At 42.6% G+C, this 27,155-nt stretch overlaps 1 protein-coding gene across 2 annotated transcripts; it reads left to right on the forward strand.

The window, feature by feature from the left end:
- Positions 1 to 316: 316 nt before the first annotated feature.
- ldah (lipid droplet associated hydrolase) lies at positions 317 to 26,212 on the forward strand. 2 transcript variants are annotated; one of them, XM_061795036.1, is made up of 7 exons: positions 317 to 854; positions 1,692 to 1,835; positions 2,056 to 2,190; positions 8,387 to 8,556; positions 13,075 to 13,315; positions 18,340 to 18,422; positions 18,879 to 26,212. In XM_061795036.1, the coding sequence occupies exons 2-7, from the start codon at positions 1,697 to 1,699 to the stop codon at positions 19,065 to 19,067; spliced, it is 957 nt and encodes a 318-aa protein (XP_061651020.1). In that variant the 5' UTR covers positions 317 to 854; positions 1,692 to 1,696; the 3' UTR covers positions 19,068 to 26,212. The 2 variants fall into 2 exon arrangements, with proteins under 2 accessions (XP_061651020.1, XP_061651019.1); XM_061795035.1 differs by having other exon boundaries at positions 318 to 854; positions 1,668 to 1,835.
- Positions 26,213 to 27,155: the final 943 nt, after the last annotated feature.

Here is a 27,155-nt window from a genome sequence, read left to right on the forward strand (position 1 = left end):
CCACTAATATTTGTCTTTGACATTCCCTGTGTCTCAATTTCTCCATAAGGATGGATGGGCACCCTAGATATACAGGTTTCCCATCCATAACGATCTTACACAATAAAACTAAAATTGCCAGTTTACTTGAACAACTAACTGTATTCAAATTGGTCAACTCTGCAGTTTCTCTCCAGTTTTGACTCGGCAGTTACAACTCCTAATATTTTAATGCAGTTACATTTCCTCAACCCTCTGTGACTAGGGGGCAGTCTAATATCTACGATAATAATGAGAAGAAGAAGACCCACCAATCAGAGTCCAGGAATGTATGACTATATGAAGCCGGAAGTCGAATAATGACAGGGGTAAAGCCACAGACATGTACAGTATAGATAAATACGACCCGCACACTTTGAATTCCGTGCCGGCGTCGACGCGAAACTAGGGAGGTCAAAGTCGTCAGCGCATTCCACGTGGATGCCGGTACATTGTGCTGCATACGGTTGCGTAAAACGCCGTACAATTACGGCAAGGGAACTGGAAATTGACCTACGACTTAATTTCAGTGTCCATGCATTGCCTTCTATGGGTACAACGACCTCTCCAACATGGCCGACGTGTAGGCATGTCGACTAGTCTGGCCACTATAGCACGCTGGCGCATATAGTTTTCAAACCGATGTCGTAAATCGGTGAAAAAATAAGCAAGTTACGACTTGATTTCAACGTCAATGCATTGCCTCTGACGTGCGCGTCGACCTCCCCAACATGGCCGCCAACGTAGGCACTTCGGTTAGCTTTGGCTACTAAAGCGCGCTGGATGATCTAGTCTTCACTCCATATCTGTGAGGTACTCCGACGGATATCACACCGGTAAGAGGAAGCAATCATTTTACTTTGTCCATTTAATTTTATATTAAATACAACTTTGTATCAACCTTTCTTACAATAATATATGAATCACATAAATAAAAACCCAACGTACTCCAGCTGTGAATTAGGAATCAACAGCTTAGATCGTTTGAAATTCAATTATTTAGTTTGCTGCGACCTTTTTGCCGAATTTGAAACATCCATCCATCCATTTTCTGAGCCGCTTCTCCTCACTAGGGTCGCGGGCGTGCTGGAGCCTATCCCAGCTGTCATCGGGCAGGAGGTGGGGTACACCCTGAACTGGTTGCCAGCCAATCGCAGGGCACATAGGAACAAACAACCATTCGCACTTACAGTCATGCCTACGGGCAATTTAGAGTCTCCAATTCATGCATGTTTTTGGGATGTGGGAGGAAACAGGAGTACCTGGAGAAAACCCACGCAGGCACGGGGAGAACATGCAAACTCCACACAGGCGGGGCCGGGGATTGAACTGTGAGGCTGACGCTCTAACCAGTCGTCCACCGTGCCGAACTTGAAACAGAACGTTCTAATTTTATACCAGTGTTTTGTACTCTTTTATATCTAAACTTCAGCTTGACAACGTATTTTATTTTTTCTTTATAAAGAAGTGGTCCAGCAGTAAAACTGCTCGTGCATTTCTTATCGTCTAACCTTTGCTGTGGAGCGAACCTTTTTTACCTTGCTGCCAAACAATGGGCTACGAGTAATTTGAAGGCTTTATTTTAGAAATTGATTTGTGTACCTTTGTTTAAAATGTTAACGTGATTTGACACGTGTGCCTTCCGCGAGGAATCCCATCTCCCCTTTTCTAAGCTGAGATGGAAAGTGCAGTGACAGACAGCAGGGATGAAGCACAAACAGATTTCATCTATTGCTGTGGAGCCATCACGGAGGTCCTAAGATGTGGTCCTCCTGACTTGCACACTGGACACAAAGTGCTTGTTTTAGTCATTCCTGGTGAGTAGGCATCATTAGCAATGTTTCCTTATGGGCAAGTCTGCTTATTGGTGTATCAATCTGTATATTTTCTCCAGTGACTGGACTAAAACTGTAGACCTATGTGTTTACTGTATACAATACTTTTCTGTTCCATGCTGTTTAGTTGATGGTTCACGGTACATTGCTAAAATCTGTATTTAAGTATGCATTTATGTGTTTTTTTTCCCCTTCCATACAGGTAATCCTGGTTTAGTGGGCTTTTACAGGACCTTCATACAAACGCTTTATGCTATGTGTGGCTGCCACCACCCGGTGTGGGCTGTAAGCCATGCTGGCCACTGCATGCCACCTGCATCCATGGACATGGTAGAAGGTACAATCTCAGTACAAATTCATTAATATTCAAGCGTAGAAACCGTCAGTAGTAGATTGTAATTCAAAACTTGAAGGATTTGTTATATTGACAGTATACTGTAACTGTAAACAGTTGCAGTATAGTGCCTGTCATCCATCCATCCATTTTCTCTACTGCGTGTCCCCATGAAGGTTGCAGTTGAGTAGGGAATCTCTCCCAGCTGACTGGGTGAGAGATGAGGGACCAGTCCATGGTGTGCGCGCATAGATAATCTACCATTCACACTCACATTCACTCTATGGGAAGTTTGGAGTTTTCATTAACCCTTTATGCTTGTTTTTGGAATGTGGGAGGAAACTGGAATATGACTGAATGGAGAAAAAAAATAGCAAATTATGTGAAATCATGCTTCAAAATGGTCAAGAATTGTTTTCAACTTGCAGACGTTGTGGGCGTGTAGCTGAGCACTCTGAAAAGACCACCTCTCCTGTCAATCAAATGCAGAGCTGCCAAATACAATGGAATGTTTGTTTTTTGTGTGACAGAAATCACTGAACGTTTACTCATTACGGCCGTAACACTGATTGTTCTGGATATTGGGGGAAAAAAAATCCAGCGTCTGACATTACCGGCGCATCCACATTGAACAGCTGCTTGGTGCATGTCATTTTATTACGCCCCTCGCCTGCCAAGCCGCGCAGGCGAAACTTCTCTTTGTGTCCGATGTCAACGCATTGTAAGTCACTGATCATGGCCTCCCTGGTAGCGAATAAGCTACACTTCTTACCATGCTTCTTACAAAAGTGTCATGAAGGGACGATGAGGAGTGGATAGGTGAAGACGCGTGCTAATTGCAAATCTATAGTTAGAAGCAGTTGCAAAACATAGAAATAAGTGATTTAGTGATAAAATACACTTATGGGCTGGAATATGTGCCACCAGGAATTTAATTTTAATTTATGAACTGAATTTGAAAAACATAAAATATGTGCCCTGCGATTGGCTGGCGACCGGTTCAGGCTGTACCCCGCCTCCCGCCCGAAGATAGCTGGGATAGGCTCCAGCAAGCTCACGACCCTAGTGAGCATAAGCAGTAAAGAACATGGATGGATGGATGGATGGATGATTTGAAATAACTGAAGTCTAATAAACTTGAATGTCATTGTAAGAACTGCAGACGCTGAACCGATCCGACTGTCGATCCATTCTTCCCTCACTCGTGAACAAGACCCCAAGATATTTGAACTCCTCCACTTGGGGAAGGATCTCATCCCCGAGCTGGAGACGGCATTCCACCCTTTTCCGACAAAGGACCATGGTCTTTGATTTAGCGGTGCTGATTCTCATCCCAGGCGCTTAACACTCTGCTGCGAACCGCTACAGTGAGAGTTGGAGATCACAGCCTGATGAAGCCAACAGAACCACATCATCTGCAAAAAGAATAGATGCAATACTGAGGCCACCAAACCGGACGCCCTCTACGCCTCGGCTACGCCTAGAAATTCTGTCCATAAAAGTTATGAACAAAATCGGTGACAAAGGGCAGCCTTGGCAGAGTCCAACCTTCACTGGAAACGAGTCCGACTTACTGCCGGCAATGCGGACCAAATTCTGACACCGGTTGTACGGGAACCGAGCAGCCTGTATCAGGTGGTTCGGTACCCCATACTCCCGAAGCACCCCCCACAAGACTCCACGAGCGACACGGTTGAACACCTTCTCCAAGTCCACAAAACACATGTAGACTAGTTAGGCGAAATGCCATGCACCCTCGAGGACCCTGCCGAGGGTGAAGAGCTCGTCCACTGTTCCACGGCCAGAACGAAAACCACTCCGCTCCTCCTGAATCTGAGATTCTACTTCCCGACGGACCCTCCTCTCCAGCACCCCTGAATAGACCTTACCAGGGAGGCTGAGGAGTGTGATTTCCCCCCCCCCCTGTAGTTGGAACACACCCTCCAGTCCCCCTTCTTAAAAAGGGGTACCACCACCCCAGTCTGCCAATCCAGAGTCGCTGTCCCCGATGTCCACGCGATGTTGCAGAGGCGTGTTAACCAGGACAGTCCCACAACATCCAGAGCCTTTAGGAACTCCGGGTGAATCTCATCCACCCCTGGGGCCTTGCCACCAAGGAGCTTTTTAACCACCTCGGTGACTTCAACCCCAGCGATAGGAGAGCCTGCCTCATATACCCCAGACTCTGCTTCCTCATAGGAAAGCGTGCCGGTGGAATTGAGGAGGTCTTCGAAGTATTCTCCCACCGATTCACAACGTCCCGAGTCGAGGTCAGCAGCGCACCATCCCCACTATACACAGTGTTGATGGTGCACCGTTTCCGCCTCCTGAGACGCCGGATGATGGACCAGAATTTCCGGAAGTCGTTCTCCATGGCCTCACCAAACTCCTCCCATGCCCGAGTTTTTGCCTCAGCGACCACCAAAGCCGGATTCTGCTTGGCCAGCTGGTACCCATCAGCTGCCTCAGGAGTCCCACTGTCCAAAAAGGCCTGATAGGACTCCTCCTTCAGCTTGACTGCATCCCTCACCGCTGGTGTCCACCAACGGGTTCGGGGATTGCTGCCACGACAGGCACCGAATACCTTCGGCCCACAACTCTGGTCAGCCGACTCGGCAAAAGATGCGCGGAACATGGTCCACTCGGACTCAATGTCCCCCCCGCCTCCCCCGAAACGTGGGTGAAGTTCTACCGGAGGTGGGAGTTGAAACTCCTTCTGACAGGGGATTCTGCCAGACCCAGCAGACCCTCACAATACGTTTGGACCTGCCACGTCAGACCGGCATCTTCCCCCACCATCAGAGCCAACTCACCACCAGGTGGTGATCAGTTGACAGCTTCTCCCTTCTCTTTACCCAAGTGTCCAAGACATGCGGCCGTAAGTCCGATGACACAACCACAAAGTCTATTATCGAACGGCATCCTACGGTGTCCTGGTGCCAAGTGCATGTGCGGACACCCTTTTGTTTCAACATGGTGTTCGTTACGTACAAACCATGGTGAGCACAGAAGTCTAATAACAGAACACCACTCGGGTACTGATCGGGTGGGCTGTTCCTCCCAATCATGCATCTTCCAGGTCTCACTGTCATTGCTCACGTGAGCATTGAAGGCCCCCAGTAAAACGATGGAGTCCCGAGCGGGAGCGCTCTCCAGCACCCCTCTCAGGACTCCAAAAAAGGTGGGTACTCTTAACTGCTGTTTGTGCATAGGCACAAATAACAGTCAGGACCCATCCCCGCGTAAGGAGGCTACCATCTTGTCCACCGGGGTGAACCCCAATGAACGTTCAAACTCCGCCGGCAACAAAAGTGAGTACGCCCCTAAGTGAAACTGTCCAAATTTGCACCAGTGAGCCATTTTTCCATCCCTGGTGTCTCATTAGCAAAGCTCTCTGGGGGCGGGATTTGGCAGTTAGGCAGCAGCTCGGGGTGGTGGCATTGTGTCTTTGCGGCTTCCTCCGGGTGGCCGGTTGTCATGGTTGAGGCCGGTGGACTGCCCTGGGTCCCTCGGTATAGGACGTGTTCCGTCCGCCGGGCTGCTCTCAGGTGGACTCCTGGGCCCGATCCTGCCTCTCGATTGATTGGGTGGGATCCTCAGCCTCCGCGGTGCAGGCACAGCAATTACAGGACACTTTCGTCAGTCATTGTGCCTGCGAAACAGTGTCAGTTCACTTGTATCTATCCGCAGGCACATACCCCTGGGACTTTTTTGCTGGGTGCCCAATGGGGCCTCTCACTTATTGCGACAAATTAACTCATGAATATGCAAATTGCTTGGGTATCCCCTCACTCACACTCTGGTCCTATAGACGTTTATAATTTACATAGCCACTTCCAACACACTTCAGTTGTACAGCCGGATTCACGACCCTTGTCCTGAATGCTTCCTGTCCTGTTTGTCCTGTCCTTCCATCACAGGGTGTACCACTACTGCCCCATACAACACTCATATCTAATGTGTCATTGTTATAGATATATACAGATTTACTTTTCTCATCTTGTTTACAGTTAGTGCTGGTGTCTTCTTTTCTCACTCCCCTCTAGAAACCTTGTTCTGATCGACTCTGATTCTCTATTTACAATATTAAGAAACCACAGCAGCAGCTTAAAAACTCCACAGTGACACAGTAAAACTGTTCCGGCATAAAAGGGATACAGAATCCTCCATTCTGCTTGACCTAACAGCCAAACAGGACTAAAAAAAAAAAAAAAAAAAAGGGCTTATATTCCTTTAGTACATCTTTAATGTATTCAGGACCTAAACCATTTAGTGATTTAGAGACCAGTTCCAGAACTTTAAACTCTATTCTAAAGCCGACTGAGAGCCAGTGTAGAGACTTTAGAATTGGAGTAAAATGTTGTGATCTCTTTGTTCTGGTCAGAACCCGAGCTGCAGCCAGAGTCCAGTCAGAAGAACACTACAATAATCAAGCCTACTTGAGATAAAAGCATGGATGAGCTGCTCCTGGTCTGCTTGGCACATGCAAGCCTTCACTCTGGATATGTTCTTCAGATGGTAGAAGAGAGTTTTAGTAATTGATTTGACATGATACTGAAAATCAAGTCGGCATCTACCAGTACACCGAAGTTTCGGACTTGGTTTTTGTTTTTTAGAGTGAGTCCAGGTGTTATACAGCAAACCTTTTTTCTTTACTGCCAAAAACAAATTATCTCTGTTTAGTAGTAGTATAATTGAAGAAAGTTTTGGCTCATCCAGTTTTATTCCAGTTCTATTTTAGACAGTGCCAAAGCACTTCAATTTAACTGTAGTCATCTGGAGACACTGTAAGATATAATTGTGTCATCTGCATAGCTATCATAGTCAATATTGAGGTTCTGAAGAATTTGACCCAAGGGTAACATATATAGGCTGAAGAGAAGGGGTCCAAGAACTGAGCCTTGAGGGACCCGATATGTCATTGCCAGTCGATGAAATGGAATGCTTCCTTTCAATGGTTCCGAAGGAACTCCTTTCCTCCGGGTTGGACCTGAACCATTTAAGAACTGTTCCGTTTAGTCCTACCCACGTTTCCAACCTGTTCAGCAGTATGTTATGATTTACCGTATCAAAAACCTCACTAAGATCCAACAAGACCAGAACTGACACCTTTCTTGAATCAATGTTCAACCTTATATAATTTAGCACTTGATAAGAGCTGATTTTGTACTGTAATGAGTTTGGAAACCTGATAGAAATTTGTCAAAAAGTAAATTTAGCTTCAAATAAAAAGCACCGTATCGACATTCTTTGCTATGAAGGGGAGGTTTGAGATGGTTCCATAGTTTGCTAACATGGAAGCATCTCTCTTTTAGAACGTTCTCTCTTTTAGAAGAGTCTTAACGGCAGCTTCTTTTAGAGCTTTAGGAAACTTGCCTGACTGAAGTGAGCGACAAATTAACTCATGAATATGACTGAAGTGAGCAATTGATTATTTGCTACAACTCAGCCAGTACTGATTTCACAATAGTTTTGAAAAAGTCAGATGGTATTGAGTCAAGACCGCTAGTTGACAGCTTCAGCTGCTCAACCGTTTTCGCTACATGTTTTATTTGGTCAACTGTATTAAATTCTGACATGGTAATATTTTTTCCTGGGTGGGTTTAGATGTAGCTTCAGTTTATCATTTTGCTGATTTATGCTGATACTTAACCTCATTAGTGTTACATTGTCTCACGTGTGAATGGGGAGCTGGTGTGTTCAATCTGTTGTTGTTACATGTTGCATGCGTGGTGCTGCTGGCACTGATGAACTATATAGGTGTTTATTTCAGTAATTCCATCAAAAAAAAGTGAAACTTGTATAATGTATCCATTCATTTCACAGAGACTGACATAATTCAAGTGTTTATTTATTTTAATGTTGATGATTATAATTGACAACTAATGAAAACACCAAATTGAGTATCTCAGAAATTAGAATATTGTAGAGATGTGCAACATTGAAGACACTTGGTGCCACACTCTAATCTTGGGGTGTGCATGTCTTTTTTTGCCTGTGGTTTAGATATTAACGTTGATTAACTTTTAGGGTACAGTAAATACAAAGTACACAGTACACTGTTATGCAAGCTCTACACTGACTACATTATAGGAAAGTGTCATTAAAGCCCCACAAAAAATATATATATAAAACATTTACAAAATGTCAGGGGTGTAAACACTTTTGTGAGATACTGTATCTGTTGTTATTTCTACAGATGCCTCCTCAACTGCTGATCTGGACACGTTTGGTCTAAACGGTCAGGTAGAACACAAGCTGGACTTCCTCAGGAAGCATGTCCCAAAGGAGACAAACCTCATCCTGGTGGGACACTCCATTGGCTGCTATATCATTTTAGAGATAATGAGGAGAGATCCCAGTCTCAAGGTTTGTCATGTCTCAAGATGTCCAACTTTTATAACAAAATAATACAACCCCAATTCCAATGAAGTTGGGATGTTGTGTTAAACATAAATTAAAAACAGAATACAATGATTTGCAAATCATGTTCAACCTATATTTACAACTCCAACTCCAATGAAGTTGGGACGTTGCATTAAACATAAATAAAAACAGAATACAATGATTTGCAAATCATGTTCAACCTATATTTAATTGAATACACGTTCCAAAAAGCTGGGACAGGGTCATGTTTATCACTGTGTTACATCACCTTTTCTTTTAACAAAATTCAATAAACGTTTGGGAACTGAGGACATTAATTGTTGAAGCTTTGTAGGTTGAATTCTTTCCCATTCTTGCTTGATGTACAGTTTCAGCTGTGCAACAGTCCGGGGTCTCCGTTGTCGTATTTTACGCTTCATAATGCGCCACACATTTTCAATGAGAGACAGGTCTCGACTGCAGGCAGGCCAGTCGAGTACCAGCACTCTTTTACTACGAAGCCACGCTGTTTTAACGCGTGCAGAATGTGATTTGACATTGTCTTTCTGAAATAAGCATGGGCGTCCATGAAAAAGACGTTGCTTGGATGGCAGCATATGTTTATCCAAAACCTGTATGTACCTTTTCAGCATTAATGGTGCCTTCACAAATGTGTAAGTTAGCCATGCCATTGGCACTAACACAGCCCCATACCATCACAGATACTGGCTTTTGAACTTTGCGTCCATAACGGTCCGAGTGGTTTTTTTCCCTTTTGGCCCGGAGGACACGACGTCAACAATTTCCCAAAACAATTTGAAATGTGGACTCGTCGGACCACAGAACACTTTTCCACTTCGCATCAGTCCATCTTAGATGAGGTCGGGCCCAGAGAAGCCGGCAGCGTTTCTGGGTGTTGTTGATAAATGGCGTTTGCTTTGCATAGTAGAGTTTCATGTTGCGCTTACGGATGTAGCGGCTAATTGTATTTACTGACATTGGTTTTCTGAAGTGTTCCTGAGCCCATGTGGTGATGTCCTTTACACATTGATGTCGGTTTTTGATGCAGTGCCGCCTGAGGGATCATTGTTGGTTTTCGGCCTTGCCGCTTACATGCAGTGATTTCTCCAGATACTCTGAACCTTTTGATGATAATATGGACCATAGATGATGAAATGCCTAAATTCCTTGCAATTGTATGTTGAGGAACATTGTCCTTAAACTGTTCAACTATTTTCTCACGCACTTGTTCACAAAGAGGTGAACCTTGCCCCATCTTTGCTTGTGAATGACTGAGCAATTCAAGGGAAGCACGTTTTATACCCAATCATGGCACCCACCTGTTCCAAATTAGGCTGTTCACCTGTGGGATGTTCCAAACAGGTGTTTGATGAGCCTTCCTCAACTTTCTCAGTCTTTTTTTGCCACCTGTCCCAGCTTTTTTGGAACGTGTTGCAGCCATAAAATTCTAAGTTAATGATTATTTGCTAAAAACAATCAAGTTTATCAGTTTGAACATTAAATAGCTTGTCTTTGTAGTGTATTCAATTAAAAATAGGTTTAACATGATTTGCAAATCATTGAATACTGTTTTTATTTGTTAAACAACTTCAATTGGAATTTGGGTTGTAATTGAATACACTACAAAGACAAAATATTTAAAATGGATGGATTTTTTATTTAATTTTTTTTGTTGACGATCGGAAGAGGATTTTGAGGATTGTTATTTTTTAAATTTTATTTATTTATTTATTTATTTGTAATATAAAAATTAGGCAGGAACACTGAAAAGTACTTCAGTGTCCAGTGAATCTAGGAGTACTGAAGTCTACTGTTCTTTTGGACCATATTAAAACATTTTCAGTACTACTAGATTCATTCATTCATTCACATGAGCATTGCCGTTTGGTGTTATGCACAAATAACAGTCAGGACCCAAAGGTGGAGGGAGGCTGCCCTCTCGTCCACCGGGCTGCACTCCAACGTACAGGTGCCGAGCCGGGGGGCAAGAAGTATACCCACACCTGCTCGGCCCCTCTCACCGTTAGCAACTCCAGAGTGGAAGAGCGACGAATCCCTTTCAAGAGAACCGGTACCAGAGCCCAAGATGTATGTGGAGGTGAGCCCGACTATAGCTCGTCTGAACTTCTCAACCTCACACACCAGCTCGGGCTCCTTCCCTGCCAGAGAGATGACATTCCACGTCCCTAGAGCTAGCTTTTGTAGCCGGAGATCGGATCACCAAGGTCCCCACCTCCGCCCAACGCCCAGCTCACATTGCACCCGACCCCTATGGCCCCTCCCACAGGTGGTGAGCCCATGGGAAAGGGGACCCACGTTACCCTCTCGGGCTGTGCCCGGCCGGGCCCCATGAGTGCAGGCCCGGCCACCAGGTGCTCTCCTTCGAGACTCAGCTACAGGACTGGCTCCCGAGGGGAGCCCCGGTGACCCCGCGTTCGGCAAACCCCTTGCCGTTTCTTTTGTTTTGTCCTCCGGCCACCACGTGTGCGAGCGCCCGCCTCTACTAAGCCTCGGTGTTTTCGATCAAAGAAGCCACGTGGCTTGGATCGCTTTTCCTAGCCGCGATCCTCAGCAAGCAACTACTGGCATTTCGTACCGGTTACGCACGTAGTTGGGCCCGCCACCAGTTCAATCGGCAGGAAAGTTATGAGCGCCCCCCGAGGGGACAACAATTTTTCTTCTTCTGTCTCTTTATTTTTGTTTTATTTTTCTTCATCCTTTTTCTTCTTCTTCATCCTTTTTCTTCTTCGACCAAACCTGCGTTTTCTTCCTGAGATGCGCGGAGAAAAGAGCATCCCCACAGACCAACAAACCTACGTTGTTGGATGTACAGTCTTAGTGCCTAATAATTTTGGGGAAATTACTAGCTTCATATAAAATCCCAACTTTGCGCTCGCTTTGACTCAACACATGAAACGCTCACATTCTCAACTCACATTCTATTTCCCTATTCATTCACCTATTTTTCTTTCTTTCACCATTATTCGTGTTTCCTGATTGTAGTTAGACCACCTTTGTGTTTCCCTCTTGATGCCTCGTACAACCCCAATTCCAATTAAGTTGGGACGTTGTGTTAAACATAAATAAAAACAGAATACAATGATTTGCAAATCATGTTCAATCTATATTTCATTTAATACACTACAAAGACAAGATATTTAATGTTCAAACTGACAAACTTGATTGTTTTTAGCAAATAATCATTAACTTAGAATTTTATGGCTGCAACACGTTCCAAAAAAGCTGGGACAGGTGGCAAAAAAGACTGAGAATGTTGAGGAATGCTCATCAAACACCTGTTTGGAACATCCCACAGGTGAACAGCCTAATTTGGTACAGGTGGGTGCCATGATTGGGTATAAAATGTGCTTCCCTGAATTGCTCAGTCATTCAAAAGCAACGATGGGGCGAGGTTCACCTCTTTCTGAACAAGTGCGTGAGAAAATAGTCGAATAGTTGAAGGACAATGTTCCTCAATGTACAATTGCAAGGAATTTAGGGATTTCATCATCTACGGTCCATAATATCATCAAAAGGTTCAGAGAATCTGGAGAAATCACTGCACGTAAGCGGCAAGGCCGAAAACCAACATTGAATGCCAATGACCTTCGATCCCTCAGGCGGCACTGCATCAAACACCGACATCAGTGTTTAAAGGATATCACCACATGGGCTCAGGAACACTTCAGAAAACCATCCATTCCATACTCTGAGCCGCTTATCCTCACAAGGGTCGCGGGAGTGCTGTAGCCTATCCCAGCTATCTTCGGGCAGGAGGCTGGGTACTCCCGGAACTGTTGGCCACCCAATCACAGGGCACATACAAACAAACAAAAAGCCATTTATGAACAACACCCAGAAAACGCTGCTGGGCCTGAGCTCATCTAAGATGGACTGATGAAAAGTGGAAAAGTGTTCTGTGGTCCGACGAGTCCACATTTCACATTGTTTTTGGAAATTGTGGACGGCGTGTCCTCCGGGCCAAAGAGGAACAGAACCATCCGGACTGTTATGGATGCAAAGTTTAAAGCATCCAGCATCTGTGATGGTATGGGGATGGTATGTGGAATTGAGTTGGTCTTGGAAGTACTCTGCCCACCAACACATAGCATGCCGAGTCGAGGTCAGCAGCCCCCCCAGAGCCCACAGGAACCTCTGGGAAAAATATGGCTTTGATGCACACTGTGTATTCACTAAGAATGAAATGTACAGGTCACTTTAGAAATATTCAGAGCCAGTCTGTTGACTGACCGATGAGAAATAAAGAAAAACAAAACAAAACGAGGTACCAAGGTAACCAGCAGTATAAACTGGCAACAAAGTGAGAGGTAACAATTACTATAAGTGGGTACTCAGATGTTGATATTCTTTGTTGCCATAGGGTTGGTTCTCTCTGAAATATTTTTAAATTTGGACAATCTGCAAATTCTTATTTCACATAGACTATCTTTCTTAGATTGTGATCACTTCCCTTTCAGGATACATTTTTTCTTTTTGCAGATTCTGAAAGCTCTCATGCTGTTCCCAACTATTGAACGCATGGCCCTGACTCCCCAGGGCAAGGCCATTACGCCTGTACTGTGTCAAATGCGGTACCTCGCCTACCTGTCAATCTTCCTGCTCTCTCTACTGCCTGAGAGACTCAAAAGCTGTCTGGTCAAAATGGTTCTTGCTGGCATTGGCTCTCTGGATCACTCAGTTGTCCAACCGACTGTAGGCCTACTCAGTGGAGACTCTGCAGGTTATTCTTCAATGATTTCATGCTGACCAGTTTCTTTAAAAACCTAAAGTTTACAAGGTTGTTTTGGGGTTTCTTTTTATTTTCCTTTCTGTTCATAGTGGTGCCTTTGTCCAAACAAAAATATCTGAGAATATATTGGACATTTAATTACAGGCGGTCCTCAGTTTATACCAGAAATCAATTTCTATGACATCAATGTAACAGGATTTTGTACATGCATTTGAATACACCAACATGACTAACCTGTCCTAACACAGTCGTAAAGTCATAATTCCAGTAGATATTTGTATGAAAAATACTTTTCAGTCATAAATAAAATATACTGTAATCAAATGAAAAACTGCAAGAAAACCATTTCTTGCTTTCATTCTTGTGGTTGTTGCACACTGGAAGTGGCGCCGACTAGTTCAATGGGCTAATAATAATGTAATAATGTGAAATGACACACTTCCATGTTTCTATAGAACACAATTTTCTGTAGGCCTTCAAAAATCAGTCAAAATTGTCAAAAATGGCTGGCCCCCGGCTCTCGCAATTTCTGAAAAACGGCTGTCATTAAATTAGTTAAAATAACCTTTATTAGTCCTACAATGAGAAAATTTGCATCGTTTCAGCAGTGATACTGGAAAAAGAAATTAAAATATAGAATGTAAGCAGGACAGACAAAAAAAATTATGTATTGTGTGTGTGCTCGAACTCATTAACATTGTACATAGGGAAGAGGAGTTCACACGGCGATTTTCTTTGAACTTATTGTTGCATTAGCCCAGTGTCGGCACCAGAGCACATCAAATGCCACAGTGGACATTGTGGTACTAAACACATGGCTTACCTTTAAAAGCTCTAGTTAGTAAGTGTGGGCACCAAATCTCTGTTGTGCATTCCCGCTTTAAGTCTCGCTCAAACGCCAGCTGGACCAACAGGGTCTCTCTCTTGTGAAGCGATGTGCGTCTATGCTTCGAAAAAGACGTTTCTCAATGTGGAGAATGAATTTTCGCACATTGGTTTGGAGGTGCAAAATGTCAGCACACTTGGCATCTCCATCAAATGGGTGTGGTACTTTGACTGGGTGAACTGTATAGTTCATTACCGTCCATCGTTTGTGGTTTCTTTTGCGAGATGAAAAACTGCTTAGCTACTTGGCACTTGGGCTTAAAGGTCAGATGACAAAGATGTTATGGGGTCAGTTAAATTTCATATTTGCATTGTTTATATGTTATTTAATACATGCACATAACCTCCAGCAAGTTTTCAACTATAGTTGACCTAAAAATTAGTTTTTTATGACTCATATTGAGTCCTCCCCGAACATACCCGAAGCTCAAGACACCGGGGTGTGGTTACTCTATCCACCGCAAGGGCTACCAGAAGTGACGTTGCAATTGCCAAACACAGCGCGCTCCACTCTATATGCAATTGCAAGCAATGTGTTGGAATATGTGGAGGAGGAGGATTTCGACGTACAGGAGCACCCAACTGAACCTGGCATCGTCAAAGCGTACATGTTTGAGCCGATCAGACAGTGATGACGACGAGCAGCTATGTAGCAGCTGTACAACAGAAAAAGAGAGTGGCCACTGGCTCGATGTGACGGCATTTCAAAAGCATGTCTTTTTATACAGTCATGGCTTGAAATAATGCCACCCCAGGGCTGCCAAATTTTTTTAACACGATTATATGTATTCATCCATCCATTTTCTGAGCCGCTTATTGTCAGGTTCAAGACACCTACAACACTCAAGACAGACACAGGGGTAGTTAAGTTTTCAGACTTGCAAGGAGAAAACGGCTAAGAGTGTACTTAGTTACAGTCTCCAACCATTTTTCTGAGTTCACTCTGCCGGATTCTCTCTTTTTATTACTTTAGGGCAGTTCCCTTGTTAAAGGTGGGGGCATACATGCTTTATGCAACTTATGTGATCAGCACATAACACTCTTTGTTGTGGTTGAGACAGTAGAAGAATTATATACTTCTTATCAAGACACAGAAAGACTCCTCTCAAATTTGTCCTTGCACCTGCAAGCACATGACTCATCCTGTGGGAGAAAACTTTGCACGCAGTGATAAAACATTTCTCTAACTAGAAGTAAGCAGAAAAGCACAACACATGATAACTTATTTAAATTTTTCCATCACTTATCCTCACAAGGGTCGCGGGAGTGCTGGAGCCTATCCCAGCTATCATCGGGCAGGAGGCGGGGTAGACCCTGAACTGGTTGCCAGCCAATCGCAGGGCACATATAAACAACCAACCATTTGCACTCACATTCACACCTACGGGCAATTTAGAGTCCTAAATTAACCAACCATGCATGTTTTGGGGATGTGGGAGGAAACAGTGACACAGCACAAGCTTTTACATAGTATGCAGTATTGTGTGCCCCTCGCTCAAGTTGCGTTATAACACGCCGCACACAAAGTCTTTGCCCTGTGCCTGTTGGCTTGTCATATAGGCAAAAGTACAGACGACAGAACTGAAAAGTACTGCGTGGGTCTTTTTTTCCCTACTCCCCAGTGCATAGTAACTATAATAGAGTCATAGGTATATACAAGGAAATGCTCACCTCTTGTCTGCGCCGCTTCGCTGGTGTATCGTGGTGGCTGCGAGATTTAGTTCTCTTGCTGGTGGTGGAGGTCCCGATGGCTGCAGGAAAAATAGTTGGCACCGCACAACATACTCATCCATAGTTGCGTTCACTTTGGAGACAGAGCTGTGCGATACGCTCGAAGCAGTGGCCATATCTCACACCTTATTAAAGTCCTCATCACGGTGGAATTTCTGCACACAGGTTGTTCCTCTGGCCATGATGCTTAACCCTGCCATTAAGTCAGTGTCCTCTCACTGTAGAAGCTTATTTGGTGGGTCCAGCGCGGCGAGAATAGCGTTGACCAACTTAGCAATGAATAGAAAACTGAGCTCTATTGTCTCCCATACAGTCACAGGCCTGCAGCTTCCATTCGTATCTCTGCGCAATACGCGTGAACAGCATCAATTTCAATTATGTCATTAAATGAGTGTAGAATGACAGCCACAGTGGCAAGATGTCCCGTCCATCTTTGATCCATGAGGCGTTTGAGGTGCTCACACTTGTAGTGTATAGCAATGATGGGCTTTTTGCAGTTCTCCTAAAGAGTGTTGCACACATGGAAAAAAATCCTCAGCAGCCTTCTCCGCGGTCATTGCCTGCACTACATCTAAGTGTAGTTGGAGGTTGAGACAGTGTACGCAAGGTACCTTACGATCTCGTTTCTCTTGAAATGTCTGTTGGACATGTTTTGGCAAATATTTTTCTGACAGAATAAGTCTGGAAGCAATCTTGTCTGTCGGTTTTGATTAAAAGAAAAAAAAGAAAAATCTTTGCAAAGGGCGGAAAAGGTACAAGTCGTCACGAGTTCTTACCCCTTACTGAAGTACAAGCAAAAAATCACCTCCGTTATACAGAAGTGAGAGAGACGGAGAAGAACAGGAAAGCAAAACAATTATTTTTGTCCAGTTGCACTCAACTTATTTTGATCGAAAAACAGCTCGTAGTCACAACATGGCTGGGAACAACTAGTATGCACATCATGGCCGGAAAACAGCTACTAGTCACAACATGGAACAATAAAGCATGTGAAGTATGTATAAACTAATAGAAGTAATATTTGGTATATATGAAACGTAGATTTTCCAACTAAGACACCACCACGTTTCCCAGACATCTGAGCAGCCCCGTGAAACACCTGGCTGAAAATTTTGTCTCCAGCCTTGGTCAGCTCTGCCAACACGGTCTCAGTCAGTGTATGTGCATCACCTCTATCAGCTGTTTCTATTGTTAGCAGGCGCTCTGTCACCTCATACGAATCATTGACATATCTTGTGACTGTTGATGTATTTTCACACCCGGTTGGATCACGAATGCCATCAACTTTCAGCGTGAAAAAGTCAGTTTTCCACTATAGTCTCAGTTACCACGCCTGAGTGTATCTATCAGTTTGTTTTGTGTGCCGTGACTTGTGACAGATTATTGTGGCGTTGTGCAGTATCGTTTCAACAATATCTGCCAGTTCAGGGTCCGTTTTAATTGTATAATCCAGTAATGAAAGGAAATGACCACTTCCCCCGTCCGACATGTTGTCAAAAGCCGACATTTTTCCCTGTAAAGGCATCTGGTTTTTCTCCAAAAATCCAATTACAACAATGAGAGACGAAACGTAGTATCTGTTCTTGCTTAATTGGTTGCCATTGACGAGTGAGCTCTTTACTGGTCACGGCACATTTCTCACGCTCCTTCCACATTGCCTAACAGTTCGGATGCTCCTTTGACAAATGAATGTTTCTGAAAACCCCAACCTCTTTCCATCATGTTCTTACAGTTCCGATAACCCTCTGCAACAAAAACATCACGATACTTCCCTTGGGTGCTAAAGTGTCAACAGCAGAAACAAAATGCAGCATCGGCCTTAACGCTCTACCCAAGCCAGTTGCAGTTGCAATATCAAGCAGAAACAAATGAGCGTTTTTTTTTTTTTTTGTTTTTTTCTCTTTTCCCCTCACTGAAGAGAGTGGATAGGTGCTGTTGTGAAATAATTTTGTTTGACTTGTTAGTCCAGTGATCATCATGGCTAGCATGGCTAACATTAGCAGTAGGTGCCCACACATCACAGATGGAGGCTCTGGGTGCACTAATTTTTCCCTCTTCTGTAAACGCAGCAGCATCGCGGTGACTATGAAACCAACTTCTAAATTCCATTTTATCTTCAAATATGCTTGGTGCAGTAGACTTGACATATAGTATGTCTGCTCACCGTTAGCTCTATGCCCACTTTTTTAACGAAACATTAAGGGTCATCAATTTGTTGTTTAAAAAAAAAAAAAAAGTATAATAATAAAATGCAGGTACAATTGTGTATATGTAAACAATATGATCAGATTTTCTCATTAATAACGACCCTCTGAGGGAAAACAAAACAACAATATGGCCCATGATGAAATTGAGTTTAACACCCCTGATTACTAAATTAATTTATTTTCTCTTTGCAGCTAATGCTGTGTACATGGGGGGTCAGGAAATGAGGAAAGTTTTGGCAAGAGATAACATGACCATTAAGAGAAACCTTGAAAAGGTAAGAAACATGTATCATGATTATATTAAGAGCTATTTTCATTGAATCAAGTTACACAGTTCGAAAAATGACACATTCAGAGGAAAAATACCATATACATCACACATGAAGATGTCAAGAGCTTACGTGGCAAAAGCATCGTTTGCCTTCTTCATAGTTCACATCAGTGGTTAACTTCTAATCACACTTGTGTGACAGTTTGTGTTAAAAACGAGATGCCCTATGCACATCAGTGAGGCGGCTTTTATTATCTCGGCATCTCCTCTTCTTAAAATTCCGAAAGTGCTTAAAAATTGTTTTTAATTCCAAATCCAAACCAGTCTCCTAGAATAGATTGTTTTTTACCTTTGAGGTTCCACTGTATAAACTGTCCCATTATATATACTTTGTCTGTGTTTATCTTCTGCTGGTATTGGAGATCTCATATTTAACTACATGTCTGTTGACTTGTTTTAGCTTATATTTTATTATGGAGCAACAGACCACTGGTGTCCTGTACAATATTACAATGAGATCAAGGAGGACTTCCCAACAGGAGATTTCAGACTGTGTGAAAATGGATTCCGTCATGCTTTTGTTTTGGATGCAGGTAAAGAAGTTGCGAAAATGATAGTAGAATGGATTCAGTCTGATTTGAGGATTTGACATCTTGTATGTCTCACCTTTGAGAATTATTTGTTAAATGGGCTCAGGAATTTAAATGCTATTTAGTGTAAACGTAAACATGACTTTAAAATGTCTAATTTTTATGTGGGAAAAAAATGATGTATATATGTACATGATATACAGCATATCTGTATATACTGTATGTGTGTGTTTTAGGAGTGGAACGGTTCACAAAATCCATGGTTTGGTTCATATCATTTTTTTTCGTAATGGGGTTCGGTATACGTTGACTCTTAAGAAAATCAAGTATGACTTGTATTTTGTATTATTTAAATTATTTTCATTAATCAGAAATGTCTGCTCGTCTATCTATGCTAGCCGTGTTTAGCAAAGCAAATTTATTTATATAGCGCATTTCATACACAAGGTAACTCAATGTGCTTTACATGATTAAAAGCATTTAAAAACAAAGAATAAAATAAAAATACAATTAAAACAGCATACATTGCAAGAAATATCATTTAAAAGGGGAAATGGTCTACAAAGCATGACAAAAAAGAAGAGTTTTTAACCTGGAATTAAAAACATGCACACTTGGGGCTGACGTCACTTCCGTTAGCAACTTATTCCATTTGTGTGCAGCATAATAGTTAAATGCTGCTTCACCATGTTTGTTTTGGACTCTGTACTCCACTATTTGACCTGAGTCTGTCGATCTCAGAGCCCTACTGGGTTTATATTCCATTAACATTTCATTCATGTATTCAGAACTTAAACCGTTTAGTGATTTATAGACCAGTAGCAGAACTTGAAAATCTATTCTAAAGCTGACTGGAAGCCAGTGTAGACAGTTTAGAATTGGAGTAATATGGTCTGACCTCTTTGTTCTGGTCAGAACCCGAGCTGCAGCATTCTGAATGAGCTGCAGCTGTTTAATGCTCTTTTTAGGAAGTCCAGTCAGAAGACCATTACAATAATCAAGTCTACTTGAGATATAATCATGGATGAGCTTCTCCTCGTCTGATTGGCAGATGCAAGTCCTTCACTCTGGATACGTTCTACAAATGGTAGAGGGCAGTTTAAGTAATTGATTTGATATGACTGTTGAAAGTCAGGTCGGAATCTATCAGTACACCGAGGTTTGGGACTTGGGCTTTGGTTTTTAAAGAGACTGGCTCCAGGTATTTACTACCAGCAATTCTCTTTTCTTTATAGCCAAAAACAATCATCTCAGTTTTGTTGTGGTTTAATTGGAGACAATTTTGTCTCATCCAGATATTTATTTAATTTCAACATCTTTAGAGATGACCAGGTCTAACATGTGACCTTGAGTGTGGGTTGGACTCTTAATATGTGTCATGTATAGCAGAGAGATCTTTAGATTTTTTTTTTCCATGTTATTGTCAACATGAATGTTAATGTCTCCAGTCAGTACAAATAACTGACAGCAGTTCTGAAAAGTCCGCCATAAATTTTCTAAAGATATTCAAAAGAGCTAAAATCACCTGCTGTTCTTACGTTCATCTGGGATGTTTATACCGTTAATGAAAGGCTTTCGATACAGGTACCTGATGCCAGTTGCTAGTCTCTTTAAGTGCAGTTTTAGTGCATAAACAAGCAAGAAAATAGTAAAAAAAAAAGAAAAAAAAACGTACAGAAGAGGAGCGCTGTATGCCGCTGAAGCGTGATTATGAATCCCAGTCGAGTACAGTACAAGGCAAGGTGCATCCTGCTGCAAGATGATTGGCTGCTGCATTGCTGGAAGAGCGTTCTGCCTCGTCGACTACTGATGTGGATGTGAACACAAAACCGCAAACGTGTGCCGCTATCTTGGCGAGCATTAGCGACACTATACACCGAACCAAAACATCAAACCGAACTGTCTGGACGGTTTTCAAAAACTGTTCCACCGCTAGGTTTTGGACATACAATAATTGATTTTCTTAAGAGTCAATGTATAGCGAACAGAACCATAACCGTCGCCATAAAACCGAGATGAACCGAAATGTGAATTTTGTGAACTGTTCCACCCACTCAAAAAAATAGTTATTTAATTATTATTTTTCATGGGTAAAGACATACCCCACTGATTTTCATTTTGAAATAATAATAAATTTTAGTGATATGAATATTTGATTTTTTTGCAGTTATCATGCAAAAGGGAATTGTTTCTAAGAAAACAAAATATGTGATACTTTTCACTGTTAATAGCAAAATGTCTTTACGGTAATGTGTTCCAATTTAAATTTCAGGATGTGCAGCTCGTTTTCTAAATATACTAATTCAATCTTTGGATTTATAGGCTCTTTCTCCTGTTGATTAATATGTATTTTACATGAAAACTAACACAGATGCCTCTACAAACGGTTCTCCTCTGTCACTTAAGCTGTCTTTATTGTTAATGCCACTGCTGTTGCAATAAACCAGAGGGATCTGTGATATGAAGTGCCAGGATACAGCAGCCATTTTGCATTCAAACAATAACAGTCAGCAAAATAGATGGTGTTATTTCTAACAAATGTATGCATTGGTGAAAGAGTCAAATGGGTTTAATTAGTAGTTAGGATCATTCATGCACTTGAATCTGCACAGTTTGAAGGGCAACACATGGAAATTGTGCAACTCACATGGATGCTATGAAGCCGTTTGTTTTCAAGAGTCTTTTATGTATATATATACAGTGGGTATGGAAAGTATTCAGACCACTTAAATGTTTCACTCTTTGTTATATTGCAGCCATTTGCTAAAATCATTCGTTCATTTTTTTCTCCTCTCATTAATATACACACAGCACCCCATATTGACAGAAAAACAGAGTTCTGAATTCTTTGCAGATTTTATTAAAAAAGAAAAACTGAAATATCACACAGCTATAAGCATTCAGACCTTTTGCTGTGACACTCATATTTAACTCTGATGCTGTCCATTTCTTCTGATCATCCTTGAGATGGTTCTACACCTTCATTGGACTCCAGCGGTGTTTGATTATACTGATTGGACTTGATTAGGAAAGCCACGCACCTGTCTACATAAGACCTTACAGCTCACAGTGCATGTCAGAGCAAATGAGAATCATGAGGTCAAAGGAACTGCCTGAAGAGCTCAGAGACAGAGTTGTGCCAGGCACAGATCTGGCCAAGGTTAACAAAAATAACATTCTGCTGCACTTATGGTTCCTAAGAGCACAGTGCCCTCCATAATTCTTAAATGGAAGACGTTTGGGTCGACCAGAACCCTTCCTAGAGCTGGCAGTCCGGGTAAACTGAGCAATCGGGGGAGAAGAGCCTTGGTGAGAGAAGTAAAGAAAAATCCAAAGATCACTGTGGCTGAGGTCCAGGGATGCAGTCAGGAGATGGGAGAAAGTTCTAGAACGTCAACCATCAGTGCAGCCCTCCACCAGTCAAGGCTTTATGGCACAGTGGCCCGACGTAAGCCTCTCCTCAGTGGAAGACACATGAAAGCCTGCATGGAGTTTGCTATAAAAAACACCTGAAGGACTCCAAGATGATGAGAAATAAGATTCTCTGGTCTGATGAGACCAAGATAGAACTTGTTGGCCTAATCCTAAGAGGGATGTGTGGAGAAATCCAGGCACTGCTCATCACCTGTCCAACATAGTCCCAACAGTGAAGCATGGTGGTGACGGCATCATGCTGTGGGGTTTTTTCAGCTGCAGGGACAGGACGACTGGTTGCAATCGAAGGAAAGATGAATGCGGCCAAGTACAGGGATATCCTGGACAAAGCCTTCTCCAGAGTGCTTAGGACCTCAGACTGGACCGAAGGTTCACCTTCCAACAAGACAATGGCCCTAAGCACACAGCTAAAATAACGGAGTGCCTTCAGAACAATTCCGTGACTGTTCTTGAATGGCTCAGAAAGAACCCTGACCTAAACCCAATTGAGCATCTCTGGAGAGACCTGAAAATGGCTGTCCACCAACGTTCACCATCCAACCTGACAGAACTGGATCTGCAAGGAGGAATGGCAGATGATCCACAAATCCAGGTGTGAAAAACTTGCATCATTCCCAAAAAGACTCATGACTGTATTAGCTCAAAAGAGTGCTTCGACTAAATACTGAGCAAAGGGTCTGAATACTTATGGCTGTGAGATAATTTCATTTTTTCTTTTTTAATAAAGCTGCAAAAACTTATGGTTTTTTCTGTCAGTATGGGGTGCTGTGTGTAGATTAATGAGGGGAAAAAAATAAACTTAAGTGATTTTAGCAAAGGCGGCACGTTTGATGACTGGTTATCACATCTGCCTCACAGTTCTGATGACCAGGGTTCAAATCCCAGCCGTGCCTCTGTGGAGTTTGAATGTTCTCCCCGTGCCTGCATGGGTTTTCTCCGGGTAATCCGATTTCCTCCCATATCCCAAAAACATGCGTGGTAGGTTGATTGAAGACTCTCAAATGCCCGTAGGTGTGGATGTGAGAGCGAATGGTTGTTTGTTTCTATGTGCCCTGTGATTGGCTGGCGACCGGTTCAGGGTGTACCCAGCCTCTTGCTCGAAAATAGGTAGGATAGGCTCCAGCATGCCCATGACCTTAGTGAGGATAAGCGGTCCAGACAATGGATGGATGCAAATGGATTTTAGCCAATAGCTGCGCTATAATAGTGAAAAATTTAAGGGGGTCTGAATACTTTCCGCACCCACTGTATGCGCGCGTGCGCACACACGCACAGAGACAAAAATAGGTCTCGATCTATCTAGATATCTACTGTATATCTATCTATATATCTATCTATAAGATACTTCAGCCGCTGTATCTTATCTATTTAACACGTCATAATTTTTCTCACTAAATATATTTCAAAAGGTGGTATTGACATGAAATTTTCACCAGATGTTGGGAATAACTCAAGTAATCCATATATATGAAGAAAGTAGAACAAATAAGCTCAGAAATTTTGTTGTGTGTAATGTGAAATGACACAGGGGAAAAAGTATTGAACACCTAAAATCTATCACTAATCAAACAGCAATCCAGCCCCTTGTCAGTGCAAATGAATATCAGCTGGTTCAGTCCTAATTGATGGCCTACAAAAAGGTCTCATTGCCAATGTGAGAGTCAAGACACATCTCATGATGGGTAAGAGCAAAGAGCTGTCTCAAGCCATCGCAAAGTAAAGGCTTCTTTATACTCGCGCGGACTGTGACCGCGCTGACGTCTCTGTGGCTGTCCCACGCGTACTTTGCTTTATACTCGAGCGCAACCCACGCGCGCTGTTTTGAAAATGTACTGCAGTTCACCTCCAAGTAAGGGTGTCGCTACGGGTGGTATTGGCTAAGACGCCACTGGGTGGAGTTTCCTCTGCATTATTTGGCCGTTTCCAGTAGCCGTTTTTCCTTTCCTTTCAGTAACAAGGAACAAAGCAACAACAATGGCGACTGTGGAACAGTGCTAGAACAAATGGACCATAAATGACCAGACGATACGTTTAATTATGCTGCAAAATCGATCGAGAAGGCGGCGGCGTAGATGGTATGTAGAACCAAGGGGCACGGTGAATACGTCATCACAGCATATGACTAAAACGGACCAATCAAGAGAGATGATCTCCGCGGCGTTCGACATGGAGCAACCATTTTTGCCGTGTGCATGTCAAGCTACGCAGAGGGGCAGCGCAGGCCAATTCGTCGGTCACGTGATGCAATGCGGGCGTTGTCGGCCGCGCGACTGCAGGAGTATAGAGGTCTTAATTGTTTCAAAACATAACGATGGCATGGGTTACAGGAGCATATTAAAGCTTCTGAATGTTTCAGTGAGCACGGTTGGTGCTATACTACATAAGTGGAAAGCCAGTCATACCACCATAAATTTGCCTTGATCAGGTGCTCCTCGACAGAGTAATCAGGAGATATCCAAGAGCCAAAGAGCACCTGTGGAGCGCTTCAAAAAGACCTGGAATTAGCAGGTACTGTTGTGACAGGGAAAACAGTGAGTCATGCACTCACCGCCATGGCCTGTATGCACGCTCGTCACACAAGACCCCATTGCTTAAAAAAAAAAAAAGCATGTCAAAGCTCGTTTAAAGTTTGCTCAACAACATTTGGACAAGCCAGTTAAATACTGGGAGAATATAGTCTGTTTTGATGGCAAAATGCACACCACATTTGGAGGAGAAATGGCACTGCACATCACCCTAAAAACCCCATACCAACAGCGAAGTTCATTCGGAGGTGGGAACATGATGGTGTGGGGCTGCCCTGTAGCAAATGGTACTAGTAAACTTCACATTATTGAAGGAAGGATGAATCGGCAAATGTAAAGAGACATTCTTGCCAAAAATCTGCTGCCATCTACAAGGATGATTAAAATGAAACGAGGGTGGACATTTCAACAGGATAATGATCCAAAACATACTGCCAAGGAAACTCTCAATAGGTTTAAAAATAATAATAATAAAGTTGCTTAGAATGGCCCAGCCAATCACCTAACTTGAATCCAATCGAAAATCTATGGGAAGAACTGAAACTCATGGTCCATAAAAGAAGCCCACGGAACCTTCAATATTTGAAGACTGCTTGTGTGACGGAATGGTGCAAAATCACACCACAGCAATGCATGGCGACTAGTTTCTCCATACAGGAGGCGTCTTTAACCTGTCATTGCACACAAAGGCTTTTGTGCAAAGTATTAAATACCAGCGGGCGTGTTCAGTACGTTCCCCCTGTCATTTCACATTATTACACATAACCTAATTTCTGAGCTTATTTTTCCACTTTCTTTGTATGTATGGATTACTTGTTGTTCCCAACATCTGGTGAAATTTTCATGTCCATAGGATCTTTGGAAATATATTTTGTGAGAAATATGGTGACATGTTAAATACTTATTTCAGCCGCTGTAGATAGATAGATAGGTTGGTTTCCCTTCTTCTCTCAGGTTCAAAATGGTTTACTTTTCCTCCATAGACAGCTCTCTGGTTGTCATGTTTGCTTTACAGCAAATGCAGTTTTCACAGGTGAAACCCAAAGCTAAAAACAAGCACAATCTAGTGTCTAAGCAATCAATCTAAAAGGCAACACCTGAGCAACTAGAAACACCCATCAGTCACATGTTCCAATACATTTGCTCATTTCAAAAGTGTGTGGGTTCAAACAAAAGGTGCTCTTTCCGTAGTTGTTTAACACATCTCTATGTAAATACCATGAAATAAAAGCTGTAATTCTGAACTTTTGTCTCATATTCATCTTTTGATCTGAAACCCAAATGTCTTCAGTATACAACAACAACAACAACAACACACGAATTGACCTTGCCGTTCCAATACTTTTGGAGGGGACTGTATAATATATGTAGGGTGAGAAGCCTGGTCATCCGGGAGGTACTCAGAGTCGAGCCACTGCTCGTCCGCATTGAGAGGAGCTAGATGATCAATTTACCGGCACCTTCATCGGACTCATCCATTGAAGATTAACATTATCCCAAGACCATGTTTTGCTGATTAACCTCTCCATTAGTGAAGGACGTGCATTGAAATGCGTTTTGAAAACCATAGTAGTCATGTACAGCACATGATATAAAAAATATTTCTCCTTCTGTGGGCACTTATGGGACACCATGTGTGTGTGGACAGTTGACAGTCATTTGTTTTGTCATGTGTTTAATTGAAATGATTGCATATTCCCCCCAAAATATTCACCAATGAATACTAATGTGAAGCTGAATTATGGCATTTAAAGCCATTTTATAGTTTACAGTATATTGTACAAATTGAACCATTTAAATTGAGAAACTCTGGAGCACAATGTTTGCACTTGATGTAGATTCTTCCTCTACAAGGGAAGTTCCAGCAGATTCCACAATGGAAAAACACAAGTCAAAGCAGGCAAGCGGAAATGCAATAGTTAAAAATGTTTATATTATCTGAGCGTCCAACGGGGGGAGAAAATTGTGTGTAATTCCAGTGTTTTTTGAAGGTCTGGAATACCGTGAATGGTTATCAGTGTGTGAGATTTTTTAAGTACATAGCTGAAGAAATTTGATATTCATGTTCCCCCCTAATTATTATTTTAAAAAAAATAAATTAAGAATTAGAAACCTGCATGGCATAGAGGAGTAAAGGATTTTCTCAGCCCGTCAGTGGAGCTGAACAGTGACAACAGCCTACCCTGA

Source organism: Phyllopteryx taeniolatus, chromosome 13 (assembly GCF_024500385.1).
Source record: "Phyllopteryx taeniolatus isolate TA_2022b chromosome 13, UOR_Ptae_1.2, whole genome shotgun sequence".
Lineage (NCBI taxonomy): Eukaryota > Metazoa > Chordata > Actinopteri > Syngnathiformes > Syngnathidae > Phyllopteryx > Phyllopteryx taeniolatus.

Coding starts and splice junctions, on each gene's coding strand:
- ldah (XM_061795036.1), top strand. CDS start 1,697: ATGGAAAGTGCAGTGACAGACAGCAGGGATGAAGCACAAACAGATTTC. Junction 2,191..8,386: donor ATCCATGGACATGGTAGAAG/GTACAATCTCAG, acceptor TTATTTCTACAG/ATGCCTCCTCAACTGCTGAT. Junction 18,423..18,878: donor TTAAGAGAAACCTTGAAAAG/GTAAGAAACATG, acceptor GACTTGTTTTAG/CTTATATTTTATTATGGAGC.